At 40.8% G+C, this 22,762-nt stretch overlaps 2 protein-coding genes across 3 annotated transcripts in view; one reads left to right on the top strand and one right to left on the bottom strand.

Moving 5' to 3' along the window:
- The window catches only part of LOC6734494 (exostosin-1), a 70,017-nt gene that overhangs the window by 27,798 nt on the left and 19,457 nt on the right, over positions 1 to 22,762 (top strand). Inside the window, exons 2-5 of the mRNA XM_002081477.3 lie at positions 2,323 to 2,475; positions 14,542 to 14,616; positions 14,788 to 14,914; positions 16,521 to 16,640. Of these exons, the coding sequence (XP_002081513.1) occupies positions 2,323 to 2,475; positions 14,542 to 14,616; positions 14,788 to 14,914; positions 16,521 to 16,640 (475 nt within the window). The remainder of the gene's footprint in view (positions 1 to 2,322; positions 2,476 to 14,541; positions 14,617 to 14,787; positions 14,915 to 16,520; positions 16,641 to 22,762) is intronic.
- LOC27208111 lies at positions 3,108 to 3,777 on the bottom strand. 2 transcript variants are annotated; one of them, XM_016183736.3, is made up of 3 exons: positions 3,655 to 3,777; positions 3,424 to 3,594; positions 3,108 to 3,364 (listed from the first exon to the last, which is right to left on the bottom strand). In XM_016183736.3, the coding sequence occupies exons 1-3, from the start codon at positions 3,686 to 3,688 to the stop codon at positions 3,156 to 3,158; spliced, it is 414 nt and encodes a 137-aa protein (XP_016027621.1). In that variant the 5' UTR covers positions 3,689 to 3,777; the 3' UTR covers positions 3,108 to 3,155. The 2 variants fall into 2 exon arrangements, with proteins under 2 accessions (XP_016027621.1, XP_016027620.1); XM_016183735.3 differs by having other exon boundaries at positions 3,424 to 3,768.

The following is a 22,762-nucleotide window of genomic DNA, read 5'->3' on the forward strand; positions in this document are numbered from 1 at the left end:
GGGCGCTGAAAGCATTTTTTTCAGCCGCTATTGCCGGGCCATGTACTTAATTTATATTAATGTGGCTGTCTCTGTCTCTGCGTTTTGTACATCTGCCAGCGTCCTAAATTAATTTACACGACGCACGACAGAAAGGCAGTATCTGCAGAATCCCTGATGCCCCATAAAATACTCATCCCTTGGCATTTTATTAAACATTTTCGTTTTTTGTGGAGCTTCAATTCACTTGCATGGCCATTGATTATGGGTTGTTGTTGCTGCTGCAACGGCTGTCATATTCAATCAAATTTGTTATGGAAATAAATTGACAAATAAATTGTTGTATCTATTTATTCGTATCATTAGCGTGTCCCATGGCGGCAAATTGGTTTTCAATTTGATTTCCAAATGAATTGATGGAATTTTACAAGATTTTTGGATTCTTTTCTGTGAATTCTAAAAGAATTTGTTGTAACTGACTGAATTATGCATAATTTTAAACGCTTTTTAATATTTTAGCGCACAACTAACAACATTTAGGAGTAGTAGTTTGAAGTTCTTGAAAACCCTTTTGGCTGTGTAAACATTTCAAACTGCTGGCCAAATAAACGATTGATTTTAATTTGTAATGCTGCAGCTGAGTTATTTACATTTAACCAAATGGCATTTTATCAATACGCTTTAAGCAAATAAATCTATTCCAAACGAAGTGACCTAATTTTTTTCCTCACATTTATTGTGGTAGCTTGTGGTTTTCCCTGCCCACTGATACGCACACATTTTGTTTCATTTCGATTCTGGAGCCGTAACCTCAGATATATTCGCCAGCGGCAGCGACACGCTGATTAAATCAAATAACTTATGGCTTAGCTGCCGCTTCTCCCTTTGCCTCCCATCCTGCCCTCCTGCCTTGGAAAACAGGAAGAGAGCCAGGCGCTCCTTTGCCTGCTTCCACAAGGAGCAAGGATACTCCCGGTAGTCGGACAACGGAAATCAGCGCTGCCCAATCTGCTGTGTTGGCCGAGTTTGGTTTGGTTTGGCTTGGTTTAGTTTTTTTGTTTGGCTGGTTGGTTCGGTGGTTCGGTGGTGCAGAGGTGAAGTGGAGCCACCGACGTGGCTCATTGTGTATGAAATTTGCTCAACTGCAAGCCAAGCAGAAGGAAATTGCACATACACACGTACACACACACAACCGCACAACCACACAACCTTATCCTGCTCACTGGATTCTATTTGAGTTCTTTTTTTTTTTATACCCAGAAGCTTCTCCTTTTCTGCTCGACTGCTGATGCGAAAGCTTCCTTAGAGCACTTAAAAAAAGTGTGATCCCATTACTGAGAAACTATATAATTCCATTTCATGTCTCCTGTTGCACAGCTTTTGAAGATTTTAAACAGAAATGGTCCATAGCCATCTTTTAAAAAACAAAATCTATAGCATAGTATTTAATTAAACTTATTTAAGTGGATGAAACATGCCCAACTTCAACATAAATGAACTATTATTTATTAGACACTAAATTTTATAATATTTGGTGTGAAAAATCATGAGTCAATATTTTTCCAAGTGCACAGCTGATGCTGCCATTTTGCTTAGCCATACACTCGAAAACGTTTACTGTCCGTTGCCGAGTGTGTTTGTGTGTGTGTGTGTGTGCTCTCCTATTTGCTTGCTTGCTTGTGTGTGTGCGTGAGCCTTTTATTGTTAGTGTCGCTGTCGCAATGTTCATCTTTTGTTTCAATTGCTGCTCTGCTGACGGCCAGCTCAGATTTCAGTCCGTATCTAAACGGAATCATCCCATCCTGCCCGCCATGCGGTTGGTTTATTGCAATTGATTTTGACGCCGCTGTTTATGCCAACTGAAGAACAATCGGAGCAGTTTAATCCAACTGCCACTGCCACATTCGCTTTTGTGTTTGTGTAAGCATTTCCCGATTGCGATGGCGATTGGGTTGTAAGGCCACAACTTTTCAAGCGCTCGAATAAAATCGAAGCTTAGGTGAATCGTCTGGGGACTGGGAAATGTGGAGGCAATCTCTGTTATTGTCGGCCATAAAGCATGCTTTCAATAGTGAGGACCAAAGATTTGTAGGCAACTACAGGCATAAGTAAGGGAAAGCAATCTTCTTGTTAAGTGCTTTGTATTTCGAAAAATATATGGCAGAAACTAGTACTACTTTTAAATACTACTCTTAAACTAATATCTATATATCGCTATAAGTTTCAAGAAGCTAGATGTTATTACACATTGTCTACTTCAAGTTAATTGGTTTCTTTTGGTATAAATTTTAAATTCCCTTAAACTTTGAGCACTAATAACCCGGTGTCCCTTGATTTTTGCAGATACGTGCATGGCATTGGATCGGAGACGCGCAACTCGCTCTTCCATTTGCACAACGGACGCGACATGGTCCTGGTCACCACCTGTCGCCACGGGAAGAGTTGGCGGGAGCTGCAGGATAATCGCTGCGACGAGGACAACCGGGAATACGACAGGTGAGTGGAGGATGATTGCCCCTGCCTTTACCCCTGCCCCTGCCCCTGCCCCTGCCCCTAACCCATAAAGTCGCTAAAGACGATGATTGTCGCTGGCGAAGTGGCCAGAAATTGTTTCTAGCTGTCATTGGGTCCGCAAAGTAATTTGTTTAGCCTTCGCCGCCATCGTGCTAATAGCAGCCACGCCCCATCCTTTTGGCCATTAACCGGAGTCTCGGCCCCGCCCACTATAAACTCCTTACACATCTTTATATATATATAGACAGAGAGATATATGTATCTTCTGGATGTGCGTGGTGATTAATGTGCTGAAATCCGACTTGACAAGCTCATTTAAATGGCACGACACTTGGGCCAAAGGCATTTGCAATGCCAATGGATTTCGTTTAGCGACTGCGTCGAAAAATTCAAGGATGAGCGAATTCAGGGCGGTGACTTTTCAATCATGGTCAGATGATTTGAAATGTTTCTCGGTCCAAACTTGGCTCGTTTACGTTGGCCAAATTAATGGTGCAGATGAAGTTATGGAAATGGTTGTCACGAATAAACTCAGCACGTGGAGTAGATTGTTAAAGTTTTGGAAAAAGGTTGGGCCATAATTTATACAAAACGGATTGCTTCGATCTTTATATGGAGACTTTAGTATATTCAAAATTGTATTGTCGATCTATTTATTTTAGTTATCTTGGGTTGCACAAGGTTATTAAGTACAGGGTTACTATAAGTGGCAAACTATAGGTGACCTGCGCTTTTCCGGATCCCTTGTGGGTCTCAACACACGGACAGATAAGGCTGGCAGTGAAACACGTATCCCTATTTGGGTACTCTCTGTGTACTATTTGACATCCAAGTTTTGGCGACCAAACGATGACTTTCAGAAAGTTGCTCTCTAAAATTGGCACAGAAAATTTGAAATTTGAAAAGGTGTACTAAAAAACTGATGCATACCATCAATGCAAAGAATCTTCAGGCCTTTTGGTATGCATACATCCAAATTTTCGGTACTTGGAGGCTTCGGTTTTAATGGCTTTTCTGTGATTATCTTCATCGAGTGCTCGTTGAAACATTCAAATCCTGTATCTTCAATTATGCATTTAACCTGTTTGTCCTGCGAACAGTCTACACATTTTGTGTTATTTATTGTCGTTAATTCTATTGAGGTCAGTAGCTTTAACAAACCGAGAAGTATGATTGCTTGGTACAACGCTTTCATATTTTTGAAGTGCTATTTTTTTACGAAAACAAAAAAATAATGACAAATAATCAAAGAAAAGCATATTTCACTCGACGAATGCTTCGATCTTATTAAACTGATTTTGCTTGCATTGGAAGTATATCATTTTGTTATTTTGTTTTATCAAATGCAGATCGTTTGAATTGTGGAAATATTTTTCTTACATTAAACCAATCGACTTGTTGTATAAAATTAAACTTTTCCGTTCTTTTCTATACGTTTTTTTATCGTGAGATAATGACATTTAATTATCGCACATCTAGGAGATCAGTGGTCTATATTTTTAAGCCCCAAAACATTGTTATTTTTGAACAGGAAAAACTGTCAACGCAACCTTTTGCATTTTACCTTTAATTGAATGTAATTTTTCAGTTTTCATGCGGCAGTTTGGCGGTAAGCCTTCCCTTTTTACCTCCTCCTGTGTGTCCTCTTGGCCCTCTCGTAATTTGACATGACTTATGCGACAAATCTGCTTTGGCGTCAAGCGTCAGCGATTTATGCTCCCCACTTTCCACGACCCCATCCCCCAACCCGCGAACTCCCTGCACTGTTCTACATAATCAAGCAAATTGCTTTTCCACTCACATCATTTTTTATCAAGGGGCCTTCGCTGTCTGGAAACTTCGTTAATGCACCTGTCAGATATATCTTTCGATCTCTTCCTTACATTCTCTGCATCGCATCGCTTTCCATGTGTTGGCTTCAACTATATATGTATATATATATATATATATGTATACATATATATATATTTAGAGAAAATTGCATAATACCCTAGAATAGCATCAGCGATTTTTTTTCTGCTCGGAATCTCTAAAAGCTTGTGAATGCGCCTGGGCGCCAAAGTTCTTTGGGTGAGTTGAGCTTCTGTATTTTTGATGAGTTTTCCACGGCATTAATATGCAAAATGCGCATTGTTGTTGTTGGCTTCTTTATTATACATAGTGATGAAGGTAATAAAGAGGGGGGTGTTACACCCCCAGCAAATCTAAAGCCAGAAGCCGAAATCCATTCAATTTGACAATGACTTGGTAAAGTTTTCTCGTTTATTTGCTGGTCAACGGAGCATCAAATCTAGGCTATTAGTAAATCTAGGAATATGTTAATCAATTCCCTAGATATTTAATTTTTCACACAAATAAAAATTGTTTTCCCATTTAAGAAAATTATTTGTTGGCAATTTTTTAGTAGTCTGTTTAAGTTGTATATTATTTTACCTATTTTTACCTTTTTTATAAGTAATAAATATGTTTTGAATTTATTAAATGGCAGTGGGTTTAACACATAAAACAAATGTTTACATTTCGCAAAAGCTGACTATAAAGGATATTATTTATACTATTTAAATGCTCTAATTTGCTTTTATGAATTTATAATTACATGACTAATTCAAGGCCATTAGAGCTCATAGTTAATTGCTTCAACTCCCAAATTTAGCACATATAACAGCATATACATATATATAGGTTAAATATACAGACGTATTCCGCAACACAGAATCCATTTAAAAGTTTGCTTATTACTTCAACTTTACCACAGCCTGTGACTTGGAAATAAACTTTTTCAGCTGCATTCAAAAACCTTGAGCTGCTTTTAATGAAATTTTTTTTGTTCTCGCTGACGTTTTGCGGCCTTTTTTTTGGTTCCGTTGTTGCTATTGTAATGAGCCTAAGGCGTCAATGGCTTTTTCCGTCGATGACGATGTCATGCACCATATGCATTACAGTCGCGGAAAACGAAGGACTCGGCTTGATGGGCCGGCGCAGATCAGGATAATGGTGATGATGATGATGGGTAGAAGCAAGCCACATGACACTAAATCCATTTTTTCACTTCGTGGCTTCCGATACGAGGTCAACGATTTTAGCCAGTTCCTCGAACTTTTTCGGCTCTGCGGCTATGGATACTTTTTATGTGTTTATAATGACATAAAAAACGATGTCCTGTCCATCCACATATAACCCATATTTGTTACAACTGCTTGAAAGCAGTTAAAACATCTTAACTTATTAAATAGTAACATACTAGTGACATATTTAATATATTTTTTTCTGGTTTCTATTAATTTATTCTCTCAGTGTACAGACATGCGGTTTTACTTGTTTGTCAGACTTTGCCTATTTTTGAAGTCAGCTGAAAGTAGCAACTGTGGCAAATAATGAGACGCCATGTAAATGTCCTTGGGAGTGAAACTTGTTCCTCATTTTCTTTTTGGTGTTTGTGTGCCTCTTGTTTTTTTTGTCGTTGCCGCTAACAGCAGACGCGACGAAATTACGTATACGCCACGTTGCTGCCTGGCCGCGCCAACTGTTGCAGCCACCCTAGAGTGCCTCAAGGTTGTCCCGAAGCAACTTTCAACATTTTGTGGCCCTTTAATTTGAGCTTAACAATTTATAAAGTTCTTTTGGCCTGCAATTCTTCAATACGCAGTTTATTTTGCAGTGTGTTAATGTGGGTATGTGGTGGCTTATAGGTGTGTGTGTGCAACTTTACAAGGAAAATTTCGGGAGTTCAAGGTCTCTGGGGAAACTGGAATTACAGTTTGGCATTTGCAAACATTTACATTTACATAAGTGAGTGGCACGGGGAGAAAAATCCTAAGCAGGTGATTGAAAAATAAATGTAAATGACTTATATAAATGTACTTTCAATAGAAAAACAAATTTGGAAAATAGTTTATGTAATCTAGCTTCATTTTCTATTTAAATCTTCATTTATTAAATGGATAATCTCTGGCATCTTAACTTAATATGCTAGTGCATATTTCAGCCCTATTGAATTATAAAATAGCCAGCCATAAAAACCTCTTCCTTGAATTTTATTCTTATTTTATATGTATATAATTATATCCGGTTAAGGTTGCTGCTCTTGTTATCCCTTTTAAAATGAGAAATAAGGAGTCTTAAGGACATCCTCTTTGACCCCATTAAACTTAATTTGTAATGCTGCAACTCGTCGAACATGCAAACTAATTTAAACATATGAAAATGAAGAATCCCAACTCATTAAAGGACCCCAATGCCTGCTTTTGCCACCTCTTCATCTCCCCTCGGATCCGGCTTTATGCATTTTTCATAATGTAATTTCCCAAGTAATAAATTTTCATGCCAGCATCATCATTATCAACAACATGCAGGACGAAAGGAGGGCGAGTGAAAACTTTAGTTCGGTGCAAGGTGCACCTGCCGTTGCACCTGTTCGAGGAGCTCCACCTGCCCCTCATCCCCTTCCGCCAGCCACCATCCACCGGTTGCCACTTTCCACGTTAATCTCAGATTTCCACATAAATCACTTTAAAAAGGCGACACACTTGCAGGCGCAAAAGCAGGAAAGCAGGAGGAACAGAAGGCGCCGGCTCCTTGGCCAAGGAAGAACCAGTAACCAGGGAACGCTGCTCAGTTCTGCAATGGCAATTTCTTTGAGTACTTTTTTCTATTTCCCCTTTGCTATTATATATATGTGTGTATATATGTAGGTGTGTGTGAGTTGCCCCAAAAAACGTGCCAAGTAATTGCCGGCCATTGCTGTAATGTCCTGGGCATAAGGACCTCCCATGAGTCCTGCAAAATAATAACCAGACTTTGCTCGGTGGTACTTTTAATTTCAGCGACGATATGCCAACGATTTACGTCAAATTTTCAATGAACCTTAAGTTTAAATCGTTTTGAGCTACTTGAGCAAATTTGACAGATTGCTTAAGTACTTGAAAAGTAAATTAAAAAATAAAAACTAATTCGTTGTTTAGTTACAAAACCAAGTCTCTGGTGACATGTTACTTTAGCTTTAGCTCGCCACGCTCGTTTAGTTTTATTTTACCTTAACTTATGGTTACCGCCCCGTTTCTAGTGTCTTTCAGTTTCTGTAATAATCGTAAATGCATTTGTTTTTTATGCATTTGTGCTGTTGAAAGAAAGCATTTTCCTTTCGGTTCGCAACTCCCGCACGCATTTTGTGTGAGCTGCATTCGCAATTGCACGGCGTCTTCATGCGGTTATGCTTCTGCTGCTTTCATTATGAGCCATTATCACAAGCTGGCGACAAGCGACTACCACCCCGATAGTCACACACAAAGCCAGCGAAATGGCCAAGAGAATGGCCAAGGGGGTTGCCAAGCAGCATGGCCAAAGGATGGTGGCTAAAACAGGGACATCGGCGGTCTCTCGACAACGCTTGACGCGAGCTTTGCACTTGTAACTAATGCGCCATGTTTAATGTTTCGCTTCCACTTGCTTTTATGCTGCTCTGCAGAGCAAGAAAATTATAAAGAAATATATAAAAAAAAATGTAAATATTTTATCATAATACAAATACTATTATCATACTCAAAGAAGTATGCATAGCTGGTTTACACGATGAATTAACAAATTTAAGTTAATAAAAACTTATGCCAGCAGCACTTAGAATTCTGTATATATTTTGTAGAAACTAAATTTAAATAGCATAATTTAGGCAAAATAATTAGTTATACCAGAACATAGCTGCATAAAAAGTATAAACACCTAGAATTAAGCACAATATTAGTTTTGCACTCGTTTATTATTTTTCATAAAATAAAATTAGTATCTTTTTTTCGCTGTATCTTTTTGCTAGCTGCTGTGTTCATTCTTATCAACTTTTTGCCATGGCTTCTACTGCTTTTTGGCCAAACAATGGCAACTTTTACAGCTGCGTTTTTACCCGCTTTTTCCCCCATTTTCATGCGTATGGGTGGATGTCCTTTTTGTTCGATTCTCTCTTCTTTGCTTTTTGAGGACTTGCCCCGCATTTGAAATGATTTTCAAATTGTCTTTATTCCGAATGCTGTTTTTGAAAAATTTAATTTTCATTAAAATTCATCGTAGACTGCGTCTTGCGCGAAAACTTTTTGCCAACTTGGTACTCGGTCTTGACATTTTGCCCACTTCTTTTCGCTCAACTATAGTTGTATTTACCCCTCAGCTCTGCTCGGCTTTTTATGATGGTTTTCTGCTGTTTTTAGGATATTTTTAATTAATTTTGCATTCTGCTGCAGCTGACAGGCAGTTTCGTATAGTTTACATTTGGCAATTATCTAAATGTTGCGCATACGCCACCGCAGCCAAGTTAGAAGAGCTCTTGGCAAAAAGCAGCAATGACGAGGCACAATCTGAAATACAAAAGAACGATACATAAGTGCTTGCCACGGCGGAAGAGAACAAAAAAAATTCAGCCAAAAGAACTCGAGAACCGATATGCGGAAAACTACAAAAGGTGAATTACGTTGCAGGAGTAGGGAGAAGCAAAAGGTGGATGCTCCACCTGTCAAAGGCAAAGCCCCAATGATGAGACTAAATGGGAAATCACAACCTCATTCCCCACCGCCGCCGCCAGTCAGTCAGTTTGTCAGTCACTCAATCAGCCCTAGAACCAGAATTCCCCGAACAACAAACAGCTTCGGGGGCAAAAAAAAAAAAAAAAAAAAAGAAGTCCACAAAGCCCAGGAAAATGAAACCACCGGCAGCAGGAGGGCAACCTTTGACAGCTGGAAACCACTTAAATTATATGCCTGCTGCGAGCTTAGTGGGTTACCGCCTCCTCCTCCCAGTTGCTTATGTTAATTTTCTGCTGGCCTAGGCTGGAGCAATTGACATGAACTGAAGTGACTTACTTTGTGGCTTTCCCTCCCGCCTTCAGTGATCCCAAACTTCCCCTAAATCTCCGGTGGCAAATGCTGGCAACAGGTGGATTGGTGGGACATCGGAGCAATTTAACTCTGACTAAGTAATTGCAGAGTGTGTGCTGAAATTCTTATTGAACAAAGTTTGCCATGGCTGTGAAACAGGCAATATAAAAGAAACTCATAATTTCTTTGATTTCCTAGAGCGGTTCATAAAATTGCTAAAGGTTTTTTCATTGCAAACTTTTGAGTGACAAACTTTTCGACATAAAAAATGTCGATTAAAAACAAAGTGCTTTATTAATTAAGAATTTATTAAGGCAGACGGACATAATTGTTGTTTTAAAAAGGAAACACTCAGTTTAAAGTTAAGAAAAATGATGTATAATAAAGAATTGTATATTTGAAGACGTTGCATTTGTTAAAATATAATATTCACAAAAACTTAACCTTCATAAAACTGAAAGTTTGCTGCAATATTAATTACTGCTGCGCATTTAGCCTTTAAGTGACATCAAAGAAAGTTTTTAACGGCACGGAAAAAGGCAATAAAATCCCCAACTTGTTGCATAAGTTATAAAACACGCCAGTTATAAACTGTTGTAATGAAAGTTAAAAAATAAATAACTCTTTGAATAGCACGCAAGTTGTAAGCAACTTGACGGCGAGCTTTTGCTAATTTTTTTCCCCGGCTAATAAATGGAAAAGTTTTTTTTTTTTTTTTTATTAATTTATTTATTAAGGCATACGGGGAAGTCTTGAAGCCCCTTTGTGTCCTTCTTATCTATTAATTCAGCCCATTTGGGCTCGCCGGCTAACTATAGTTAGCTTTTTCAAATTTACAGTAATTTTACTACAATTACTAACAATCACATATAACAAATAGGATTTAAGATAAGCGTCAGCTTCTGCTGACCCTTGTCAAAGGAGATCGGGTAATGAGATCCCTCGGTTGCCTTCTGTTGAGCCTCCTTGGTGGGCGAGATCTGCTTAGAGCGCTGGCCAGCCGATTTCTGTGGCGCTCCAGCCTGTCATGGTATCTGCTCGAGTGCTGGTTTATTTCGTCAAATACCGTTGCGAGTTTCCGGTCCCTGTGCAGGGTGGTGTTTCGAACAAACCACTCGCAGCCGGTGATGAGTCTTGCTACCTTATTTTGAATAGCCTCGATCCTTTTGATGTGATGCATGCCAAGCCCCAGATTTGGCACCCACACTTCCAGTTCGGTGCTAAGATCTGTTTGTAAATTGTCAGCTTGTTGGATAGCTTCGCCACCTTAGCACGTAGGCGCGTTCTGATGTCGGTCACATGCCTGGCAAATGTGAGTCTGCGATCCAGAAGCACTCCAAGGTACTTTGCTGCGTTCGGTTGTGGTACGGGGGCTTCCTCGATGTAGACGGGCGGTGGCGTTCTCCGCTTTAAAGTTTAGCAGACGTTGTTGGATTTACTGCTATTGATGCCAATGTTCCAACGTCTTACCCATTCCGAGAACCGGTATGCAAAGTCCTGGATACCATCGGCTGCGTCGTGCTCGCATCGGGACCTGTAGGTGACGTACACGTCATCGGCAAATGTGGCCAACATTGACTTCCCGTAAAGGCTTACATCCGGCTGCGGCATGTCGTGGCTATACAGGCAACAACTTTGTCTTTAGCACAACTTAAAATAGTTCTTTAATTCATATCATATCAGCAATTTTGCAATGCATTTCAACGCCTAAGGCGTTCATCGCTCGCCTTTTTGCGGTATCGTCTCTTTTGCGATTCCGATAGATTCCTCCAGGGAGCAGCTGCCTTGGAAATGACAACTCTTATCCAAGAGACAGGCAACAAAGACCAGAAAAATACCTTTATCGTGACACCCCTACTTTATATATGTGGCCAATTATCGTAAGAGACATCGTGACTTAAGGATTTAAGCCACGATTTTTCTTTCTTGAGATAATATGCAACAAGTATAAAGTATGGGTTCCCGATACAGGCATTTTGCCGTTCTTTGCTCCCTGTCTCTTGGATAAGAGTTATCGTTTCCAAGGCAGCGGCTGCCTGGAAGAATCTATCAAAATCTCAAAAGAATCGATACCGCAAGAAAGCGAGCGAGGAACGCCACAGACGATGGAATGCATTGCAAAATTGCTGATATGATATGAATTAAAGAATGATTTTAAGTTGTGCTAATGACAAAGTAAGATAAGCCAACTGTGAATCAAATGTATATTCAGAATGTGCTAGGAAATGAATTTAAATTTTGTTCCAGTGTGACTGTGACCATGAAATTGTTCTTATGTTATATATTTATATATCTTAAAGTTTTCATATTGGGACTTAACTTTGCCAAATTGGTCACGAAAAATCCGTTTCAAAATAGGAAAATAAAAATTGTTTTCCCATTTTAGAAAATTATTTGTTGGCAATTTTTTAGTAGTCTGTTTAAGTTGTATATTATTTTACCTATTTTTACCTATTATTTTTAGATTTTGAATACATGTAGAACTAAAGTTTTGAACTGCTATCGTAAGAGAGCTTAGCCAATTATAATATATAACATTATAATTATATAACATTAAGTATATTTACAAATTTAGGAAGGATAAGGATACATAAATATACATACTTCAATAATTATTAGATATTCGTTACGACAGGATTCTAAATGATAGATCCTGTGGGTGATGTCCGATGAATGCAAACAAAGCAAATTCAATTGCTGACCAAAATTATGCTAGACATATGGAATATTTTAATGGAAAAGTGAACTGGCTGTAAGGCAATTGTAAAAATGAAAATGAAGAAAAATCGAGAGGCATTGTAATTACTGCCTCATTTTGCGTATTAATTCTTGGCCATCTGCATTATGCCTAATGAAGTAGCATGTTTTTGCTATTCCAGCTTAACTAGGCACACACACTGCCAGTGGCATAAACATCTCTGTTTTAGAAACAGAACAGAGCCAGCAACAACTTTTGACAACAAACGCGTGTAAATAGCAAAAGTTTCGCTCGCATGCTGTTGGGATGCACCGACAACCGGGTTGAAACAACCCAATCCAACCCAACCCAACCCGAACTTAACTGAACCAAACCGAACGGAACTGTTTCGCCCAACTTGGCTGAAAGCTAAAAATCATTTAATTAAAGTTGTGGGGGGGAGGGGGCTACAGTAGGGATCTCAGGACGAACGGAGCTGCTGTCTAAACAAGTGCAACAAATACAACATTGCATGTTGGCGGCTCTTAATTGCTTAAACAAGTAGCTAACAAGCGAAGAGCAAATGTCGAAAAGCGGCATTCCAGAACTCCATATACATTATATGAATATATACATAGATACAAGCCAGTGCAGTGACCTGCATAAGTAGCTGCAAATGTTCCGACATATGTAGTCGAATGTATAACCAAAAGTCTTGTATGCATAATGTTCTCTAATTAGTTAGGCCAAAAACCACGCCCCCTGCCACAAAAGTGCAGAATAAGAATGTGCTTACATAGAATTAATGCAATAAAAATGTTTATTGGTTTTTGTTACTTCTTTGAGACCAGTCAAATTTAAGAAAATAATGGATAGTATCAACTAGCTTTAAGAGAGTTTCTTACAATTTGCAAAGATTATAATCCTTACATTTATTTATACATTTTGTATTATTCTTCTGGCTTAAAGAATAACTACTTTATTTTCTTAAAACTGCTTGAGGGTGCATTGCGTAATTTTATGAACTCTATCATCAGATTTAACCCATTCTCTACTTTGCGAATTCCGTCAACCTCTTTGGTTGCCTGCCTATGCATTTGGCAGTGTAATTTTTCAACTCTCGCCAAAATGTCAGAAGCAAGCCAACATGCAATTTATGTTGTTTGCTCAAGATTATTCATAGCAAAGACTGGGACTTTTGCAGGCTGCCTCCCACATCCCCTTTCTCTCTCTCTTTCTAATGCTCTATAGCCAACTCCCTCTAGCTTTCGGTGCGTTGTCAATGTCCAAAAAGCTGCGCATGCAGTTTCCTAATAAATTTTTTTGCTGATTCTGCTTTTAAAACGCGAGTGTACCGAGCTCAAATTGCTGACCATTTAGGGGAGTTACATGATGAGGGGTAGGGATTTCCGGGAGGGGGGGTCTGTATGGCAAAAGAGGATGATAGGGATGGTTGTGCACGTTGGCTGGAGGGCAGAACATGACCAACTACATGTAATTTTACGCGCAACTTAACTTGTAAACTGCCAGCGCACCGTTCCCTCCGTTCGACTCCAAAAGCACCTAATTCCCGCCCAACTAAGCCACCGACCCCTGCGGACACTATATATGTACATCCTACACACCTACACACGCACACACCTGATTCAATGTTTGGCGTACATGGCGTATACGTATTATGGCTGTTTGATGCATTTCGTGGCTTTGATTTCGGAATTAAAGATTGAAATGGCCACACTAAACGCGCACTGTGGTCTTCGCTTAAAGCGCCCCCTCACTCCCCTATCCTTCCTTTCTTCGGATTACACTTTTCAGCACATTTCGTAGTGGGGTAACGTGGCGTATGAGTAATGTGAGCAAATGCTAAGCATACGCCCTGTTGAACATGAAGCTGGAATGACAGAAATTTCGTCGAATATCAAAGAGCAGTGCAAAACGAGTTGAATAGAATCATTTCAATTGCTAAGCAGCAGGAATAAGACGCGACCTAAAGCAAAGTAACTTATAAAAAATTAAGAGAAATGTAGAAAGAAATGTAGAAAAAATGTAGAAGAAAGTTTATCCCCTAAGCGGCAAGATAATTACTTTTAAACGAGATAAACGAACATGAGTCACACAACAGTTAAAGCTGAGAAATCTGTCTTCTAGCGAATTAAATAACATTATTTTTGGACAATTTTTGACTAAGTTAACTATTTTTTAACCAAATAAGTTTTTGTATTTCAAGGCATTATTTAACTCTTTTGCACCCACTTGCCAATTTGATTTCCTTGAGAACCGAATTCGTTTCCACACACACACACCCCCGCCCTCGCCATCCATTATCATATCGTAATGCCCTTAAGTTCTCAACGGATGACTGCATCTCCATGGGGTCACATTTTCGTCGCCAGGCACCTTTGTTCAATTAATTGCTCCCGAATCCCATTATGCAATGCCATGGCTCTCACTAATTTACATGTTCTGCCCGCTCTTTCTCACTCATTTCCTATCCCTTTTCCACCTCCATTGCAGATACGACTACGAGACCTTACTGCAAAATTCCACATTCTGCTTGGTGCCGCGCGGACGTCGTTTGGGTTCCTTTAGGTAAGCACAAACAAAAAAGAATGCCTCACAGAAAAAGTCAAAAAAGAAATAAAAACGTATTAAAAAAAATGGGTGAAAAGCATAAAAAACAATTTTCATTTTACATTTCACAATGCCAGTTTTTTTTCATATTTTTTCGTATGTTCGTTCCTCTTCTTTTTTTTTTTGCAGATTCCTCGAAGCCTTGCAGGCTGGTTGCATTCCCGTACTATTGTCCAATGCCTGGGTGTTGCCGTTTGAATCGAAAATCGATTGGAAGCAGGCCGCCATTTGGGCCGATGAGCGCCTCCTGCTGCAGGTGAGCCGGAGCATACATACATACATATATTTATTGATATCTGTGGACGTACGGGTCTATATGGAATCTATATATATATATATATGTACTTATACATATATATGAAATATTGATAGGTAGTTCGTGTGCCACTTTTTGGAGTCGTTTGGTCAAAGCGATTTCATTTCAGTCCTGTCTAAAAAGAGTAAAGTTTTCATTGTTTATGTGCGCCGCTTGTTTGGCTGGCTGGCAGTTGTAGCCCCTTTTGAAAACAACGCAGAGAGCTGTCACAAATATGCACTTTTTATTGGTCTCTTTAAGTATCTGGCCATTTGCCGTTGATGAATATTCTGTAACGAGGCAGCAAGATTTGTGCACCTGTTTGCCGGTGCTCAGAGATCCTGAAATGTCCTTGGTGGTCCAAGCTGCTTGATATCCAGTAAACCTATTTTTGTAATTATCGTAGTAAGCCATGCCTTTGAATGTTTTGAACATAAACTTTAAAGTGTCCCAAAAAACTATGTATTCCTGTTGACAAAACTACTAGCATAAACCTGAGATAATTCCCAGTAAAATGAATCGAAAGACAGCAAGAGCAAGAATCCCCCTCAAGTCTTAACGGCTCAACTTTGGCTGCTCCATTAGGAGGAGCGCTTAGTCCACTGGTAGCCTCTGTTTGCGGCCAAGATTTGCCAATCAGAGCCAGGTGAGTGGTTCGCAGCTCTTTGTCCCAGTGTCCGCACCTTTTCATGTTACGCCGGACTGAAAGCCCTTGGACACTCCTTCCCAGTGCGCGTGTCCTGCTTCATTTGTTTGCCTGCCTGCCTGCCAGTGTCCTTTTCTTCACGCTTTTGCGCCTTCAACTGCTGATGTTGCACACAGAGAAAATAGTTCCTTTAAGTCCACATTGACTATAAATATAAGAAGATAAATTATTTCAGCCACTAACTTTATAAGACATGGACTTTCTCCGATTCGAGAGTAGCAAGTATTTCAGTTTAGCATACTTTTTAGAAACTTTGTCGTGATTTAAAAGTACAAAGATTCCTGCGATATTTGCTCTCTGTGAACTTTTCACTGCTGTCGCACTTCATTCGCGACAAAGTCTTGGCACAATGTTTGCCAATTGGCCTGCCCATTGGGATATCACCGCCCACCTCCACCTCCACCTCTGTCCAGCTGCTTTTCCTGCTCCTCCACCTTCTTTTTCCCCCTGCACTTCCTGTCCCCGTCCATTGGCATGTTTGCCTTTGTAGTTTATTGGCAGGAAATGCAATTAATTAAGTTAACTTGAGCAGGAAACTTGAGCACGGACTCGCAACTCGACTCGACTCGACTCTATCCGACTGGCTGGGCAAACTCTTTATGGCGTTGCAATTTAGTGGGGCAATAGTGTGGGCACCACTCCTGCCCTGCAATTATGATGAATGGCACCTGTGGGTGGTTGGCCGTAACCCTTTAACCAATTAAGCTGTGCATTCTAAATTAATGCATTGTTGCTCAGGTGCCGGGATGAGCTGCATCTATTAAGCTGGGATTACGCCAGCACTGGTTACACCCATCTCTAATCCCCGCTCCTCTTTTCTTCTCTTCTCTTCCCCCATTTCCCCCGCATACATATATATAGGTGCCCGACATCGTGCGCTCCATACCGGCGGAACGCATCTTCGCCCTCCGCCAGCAGACGCAGGTCCTGTGGGAACGCTACTTCGGATCCATTGAGAAAATCGTCTTCACAACATTCGAGGTGAGTGCTAAGTTTCTCCCGGGGAACATTTGCATGTGTACACGCCGCCTATTTGCGGCTGATAACTTGGCTAGCACGAGGATGATGATGGAACTTTGACAGGGGGGCTGTTAGCTGGGGCTCGAAGGTTCGGAGGTTTCCAAATAGCAACTCGAACTTACTTGGCAAGTTGTTGCGGCTTTTGTTGGTTCGCTCAATCGACAAGAAACAAGTAACGAGTATGTTCTTTGCTCTACTTAGCGACTCTGAGGTGGGGTTTTTGGGCATCGAATACCCGGAAACTTGCAACTTGGTCGATGGAACTACGAGTATGCAACAACTTGGTCTCGTGTTCCGGACTTTGGCACACTGCGTGCTGTAATTAAGCGTACCGAACTTTAACTTTTATTTGTATTTACGATGTGTGAATATAACTTTCAAAAATACATTCCTTTAAGGCAGGCCAGTTTGAAAATATTTCGAGCTACTTTGTGCGTTATCTTTAAACTCAATTAAATGAGTTTAAATAGGTAGAATATATAGAATCGTTCACTGTATCTAAATAGTAAGCATTAATACTTTTTGGCAATCTTAAAACATCGATGGCTGACAGAGCTTGCTCTTCGATTTGTACAAGAAAACTACTGCCCAAGTGTATCTGCCAGATACATTTAAACCCTAAGTAGCAAAACTTTTGCGTAGCCATTGAATTTGAGTTTGGAATACATTTGCCAAAAACGCCCACCAAATGCCTAAAGTTGGGGGGGTGGCAAATGAGTTGGGGGTGGCCCAATGGCAAATGGGTTGGGGTGTATAAATAAAACACACGCATTCCGCACATTCTCGGGCATGCAAACGGAAAACAACAAACAGCGAACAACAAAGTTATCTGCACACAAATGGCAAGCAGAAATTCGCGATTCTCCACACACACACATCGTAGAAGACCAGAGTAGCAAAATGCCAAAAGGGCGGGTTGCGTTTTCCGGGATGAGGGGGTGTTGGGTACAGACGCGAAAAGCAAACTAAACCGCCGCCACTGGAGACCACTTTTCAACACTCAAATTGACACACAGCCAGGGACAGGGAGCATCGTGCAGAGATGTAGACACATTCACGGCAAGGATGCACGGCATTCAATTTTGTGTAATCATCGCGGGGAGAGAGTGGGCGGGGGCAAGCTGGAGCTGCCAACTGAAACCGGAGACAACTGACTCCCAGTACGCATCCAGATTCGCGATTGTGGCGAATCTTTTGCATGCTCATTCAGTGAGAAAGAATGTAGTACTGAAATAACAAAAGGTACATCGCTCTAATTAGAAAGTTATAAAGCCTTGCAAAAGCTAAGTGCTAAGTAACTAATGTTTAAAGAACTTCTTGAGAGTCCTGTCAGGATAGTTTCAGGGTTTGTTCCATAACTTTTTCTCTCAGTGCGTCCACACCCTTGTACAGAGCAACCTAGCCATGTTAACCCATGACGACCGACAACATTGCAATGTCGTCGTGTCTGTCGCTCCGCTCGTTGACAAAAACCGCAGCCCAATGGAGCGGCAAGGGAAATGGGTAGCCGAGAGTTGTGCAGATTGCGGCTCCATTGGCAGGATTCTCCACTCCTTCTGATCCTCCCTGAACCCGTGCTGGCCTCTTGGCTCGTTCATTTGCCTGCGTTTCTGGTTAGTAATAATCAATTTGCAGTTACAGCAACCAAAATGTGTGTAACCAAATTAAACACAAATATTTTTACTGTACCTTGTGACCGGCTCGAAAGGACGAGGGCGGTGTGGGTTTGCCAAGGCAATTAACGACTCGGTCCACAATCGACCAGAACATGGTCAACAAAGGACGACACGCATAGAGAGAGTTTAGTTTGATTTATGTGACGGAAGGTGAAAGCAGTCCACCCCCCATTCCCCGCCCCCCTCACACTTGGCCAACTAATTTGGCCTGCTCTCCAATAATTATTATTCGTCGGTGTGAGGGGCAGATGCTGGTTCGTTAAGCAGCCAAAGTTAATTGGGTTTTGATCGACCTGCTGCCCACAGGCATCACAGGTTGAAGATTTATGACAATTTCCATAATTAACCAAATCGTTTTTCAAACGAATATTGTTAAATCAATGAGTGAATATATTGCATATATTTTTGTGTGGGTATACCCTATGGCTATTTTATTATATATACTTATCTAATGTGTGATTCGCGTTTATGAAACCCTTTGAGTGCAATTAGCGAGTAGACTATTCCCTCTATGATTTTGCTGTAAAACTTAAATTGCGCCACGAAGTATGCAACAGAATTTTTTGTGCACAAGTTTTACGTTTGGCCTGCATTTTTGCGGCGCACATTTGATTTATAGGTCGCGATTAAAAAGATGAATTGTGGCATTTTCGACAGGAGGGAAAAGGGGTTTAGGGAGGGGGGGCGGTGGGAATAGGGATAGGGTAAAAGCGCAGGCAGAGACATCGGACCACGCCCACCTGCTGAGGTGTGGCACGTGCATCACGTAATGGCCGTGTGTGTGCACAATCCTTTCTGGCTTATTTGACCCACATTTTGCATATGGCCAGGAATGCAGCTCCACAAGGGTCAAACATCATGTCTATCCGCCCGCCTTTCAACCGCCTCCTTTGCGGCTTTAATATGCAGAAGAGTTCCTGAGATGGCCCAAATACTTGATGTGTGTGTGTGTGTGCGTTTTGTTGGCCCGGGGCAAAACAATTCCAGAATATTTATAAACAGAACAGAAATTCCTCTTTGGCAGGGCGTGGTCTCTGCGGGAAATGCCTTTATAATTTGTTATTATTAATTTTGCACATTTTTTTGCCGCCCCTCATGCCACATCCGTGCCTCGGTAAGTTTGGCCACTCACGTCTCACTTTTGGAGCGGAAAGTTCCTAATAATCCTTTAGTCCGGGACACGTATGAATATGAATGGGTGGATGGCGTTCCGGGGGATGTGGGTCTTTGGGGGAATCCTTTTCCCTTCGCTTACACTTAAGACCCGTTCATGCGGCAAATTGATTTAGGCATAAACAAGCCCAGAACGCTCTTAACCCTCTAAAGCCCAGAGCTACGAAAAAGTGGCAAATAATTTCGGCTGCCTCAACTGGCCTTGTTCGGAAAATCTGCTCATTCTGGGCGTTGAACCGCATGTGACCAGGCGGTGTCAGTTTTTCCGGCGTATCCTTTTGCCACTCGCTCCTCTACCATAAAACTGGTCCATTAAAGTCAACAAACTAACAGCCAGCTGACGGTTTTAAGGGGGTTTTCTCGGTTTTTGGGTTCGAGTTTGAGTTTGGGTTCGGGTTCGGGTCAACCTTTGTTTACCCTCATCGCCTGCTGTTGCTATTGCTGTTGTTATTGTTGCTGCTGTGCAAGCAAACAGCAAAGGTGAATTTCAGTAGGGCTTTTCCATGGCACGGGTCGGAGGAAAAACAAATTAAGCAGTTATTTGGGTTGTTAGACGCTTCAGCCACGCACACACATCCCGAATCTCATCCAGAAAGTTGCTCTGTTTTCGATAACCATGCCCTTTATTAGACAGTGAATAGCGCCACTCTTGACCCAAATTATGTCATCCAACGCAAATTATATAATTAAGCGGTTTGTCTTGGTTAAATCAATTAGGTGTGATTGGAAATCTTGACAAATTGTAAGGACAGTACAGGTAATAATTTGGTGGGTTTTTTATTGTGATAATTTTGTGAAGTAAAAACTAATTTATACCCAACTTTGATAAATTATTAAACAAATGTTAAGATAGTGCTTAATATTTCATAAAAGGTGGCAACTCTTTTCCTCATATCCAAGCATTTAAAACCCAGAATATTCCACTTAGCCTCTTCGGTTTTTAAGCACAAATCAATTCCTTCGACACTTTGGCACTCAATCCCAATCCCAATCCCTTTTCTGATATCCCCAATTATTTCAATTAATTTTTTTTTTTTTTTTTTTTTTTTTTTTTTTTTTTTTTTTTTTAATATTTATTAAGTGAAGAATCCGTACATCATAATATTGTATCTTAACATCACAGTGTGGAGAAGTATTCTTATCAATTACCAAACACTATAAAATAAAATAAGTGGAGTAGGAACATAAATGAAGAGTTTTTACTGCTGCCCAATTGTCTTGGCAAAGCCTTGCCGTTTAAGTCTTCTTAGAGGTCGAGCGGGGATGAGACGTCTTGCAAGAAGACTGCTATGGCTCAGTAATCTGTCACTATATCGACTTGTATGTCTCCCAATTTGTGACTCAACTGTGTGAATATTGAGGTCTTTATGGAGTGTAGAGTTACGTACATACCAGGGGCAGTTGGTTATTTGTCGTAATGCGCGATTTTGCATCACCTGGATACGATTATAATTCGATTTGGCTGCAATTCCCCAAATCTGGATCCCGTATAACCATATCGGTACGATACAGTGCGCATACACAGCTCTTTTGCACCTCATCGAAAGAGTGCTCCTTCTATTCATGAGCCATCTCAGCTGTTGTGATCTGTGGCCACATTTTTTTACTGTGTTTTTTAGATGCGGCCCAAAGGTGAGCCGTTTATCCAGGGTGATACCTAGATATGTTGCTTGCAGGGGCTGATTCAGGGTAACTCCTTCTAGCCGAATTGGAGGGGTGTTTGGGATAAGCGTTTTTAACGTGAAGCACGGGTTTGTTGTTTTCAGTGGGTTTATTTTTAGGTTCCACCGTTTACACCAGGCTGCCAGAGCATTAATATATTCTTGTAGTCCGTTAGCTGCCTCTCTGCTGTCCCTAGAGTTATATACAACTGCGATGTCATCTGCATAGGTTGCAATAAGAGTCCTGTTCGGTGCTGCCATGTGTTCGAAACTCGGGCAAGGGATATCAGCAGTGTACAAGGAATACAGTAGCGGTCCGAGAACACTGCCCTGAGGGACTCCAGCTCTCATTGGGTATATAGAGGAGTAGCTATTTCTCACCGTGATTTTAAATTGTCTTTCTTCTAGATATGACTTTAAAATACAGAAGTAGGGCGCAGGTAGAAGGGTCTTTATCTTGCATAATAATCCAACATGCCATACTTTGTCGAAGGCTTGTTGCATATCTATAAAGACGGCGTTGGAGTACTCGCAGTCGTCAAAAGCCTGTAGTATGTGTTTCACCAGTCTGTGGACCTGTTCAATAGTTCCGTGTCCCTTTCGAAATCCAAATTGATGATCCGGCAAGATATTGCCTTGTCTTATAATGTCGTTTATCCGATTGGCAATAAGTCTCTCCCATAATTTAGAAAGTGAGGGTAAGAGGCTTATAGGCCGATACGACTCAGGATCATCTTCCGGCTTTCCAGGCTTGTGGATCATCAAAATAGCAGCCATTTTCCACTGTCTTGGGAACACTTGGATCCTTAAAATAGCATTAAAGATTAGTGCTATATATATTATCGCTTTTATAGGTAAAACCTTTAGCGTGGCATGACAAATCCTGTCAATTCCTGGAGCTTTATGCTTCGGAAGTAATTTAATTATTTCAAGGATTTCTTCTATCCTTATTGGCTTAATAGGCCAAGACATCTGCAATGGCATTTGTAGGTACTGGTGAGTCTCTCTTATTTGTTCTGTCGTGGCGAAGTCGTAAGGAGTGAAGCGATCCTCTAGGTGGAAGCCGAATGCATTAGCCTGTTCCACTTCAGTTTTTGCAAATTCCCCACCTGGACAGCGTACGGGTACCCATCGAAGTGGTTGTCGTTTAAGGGCTTTTGTGCACTTCCACAGCGAATAGTTTGCATCAACGGTGTAGTCCATGGAGGATAATTTTTGCTCAAAGAAATCACTTCTGAGTTCCCTTAAGACGACTTTGAGTTGCTTTGCTGCTCGGTTCCACAAGATTCTGTCCCATGGATCCTGAGTTCGAATTGCTCTTCTTCGAAGGCGTCTCTTAGTTCTGATAAGTTCTCTGGCCTCTCTTGTTAGAACAATACCATAACTTCTGGGGCGTATCTCGGGCTCAGACGGCGTAGAAGCAGAAGCGGCTCTATGTATATTTTGCGTTAGACTGTCTACTGCGTTCTCGATGTCTTCCTTTGAGCTCAGAACCGTATTTAATTGGAGAGAGTTTTCCAGATGTTGTCTGAAAACAAGGAGATCAGTTCTGCTGTTTATTAACCGAGAGCAT

This window comes from Drosophila simulans, chromosome 2R (genome assembly GCF_016746395.2).
Source record: "Drosophila simulans strain w501 chromosome 2R, Prin_Dsim_3.1, whole genome shotgun sequence".
In the NCBI taxonomy this organism is placed as follows: Eukaryota; Metazoa; Arthropoda; class Insecta; order Diptera; family Drosophilidae; genus Drosophila; species Drosophila simulans.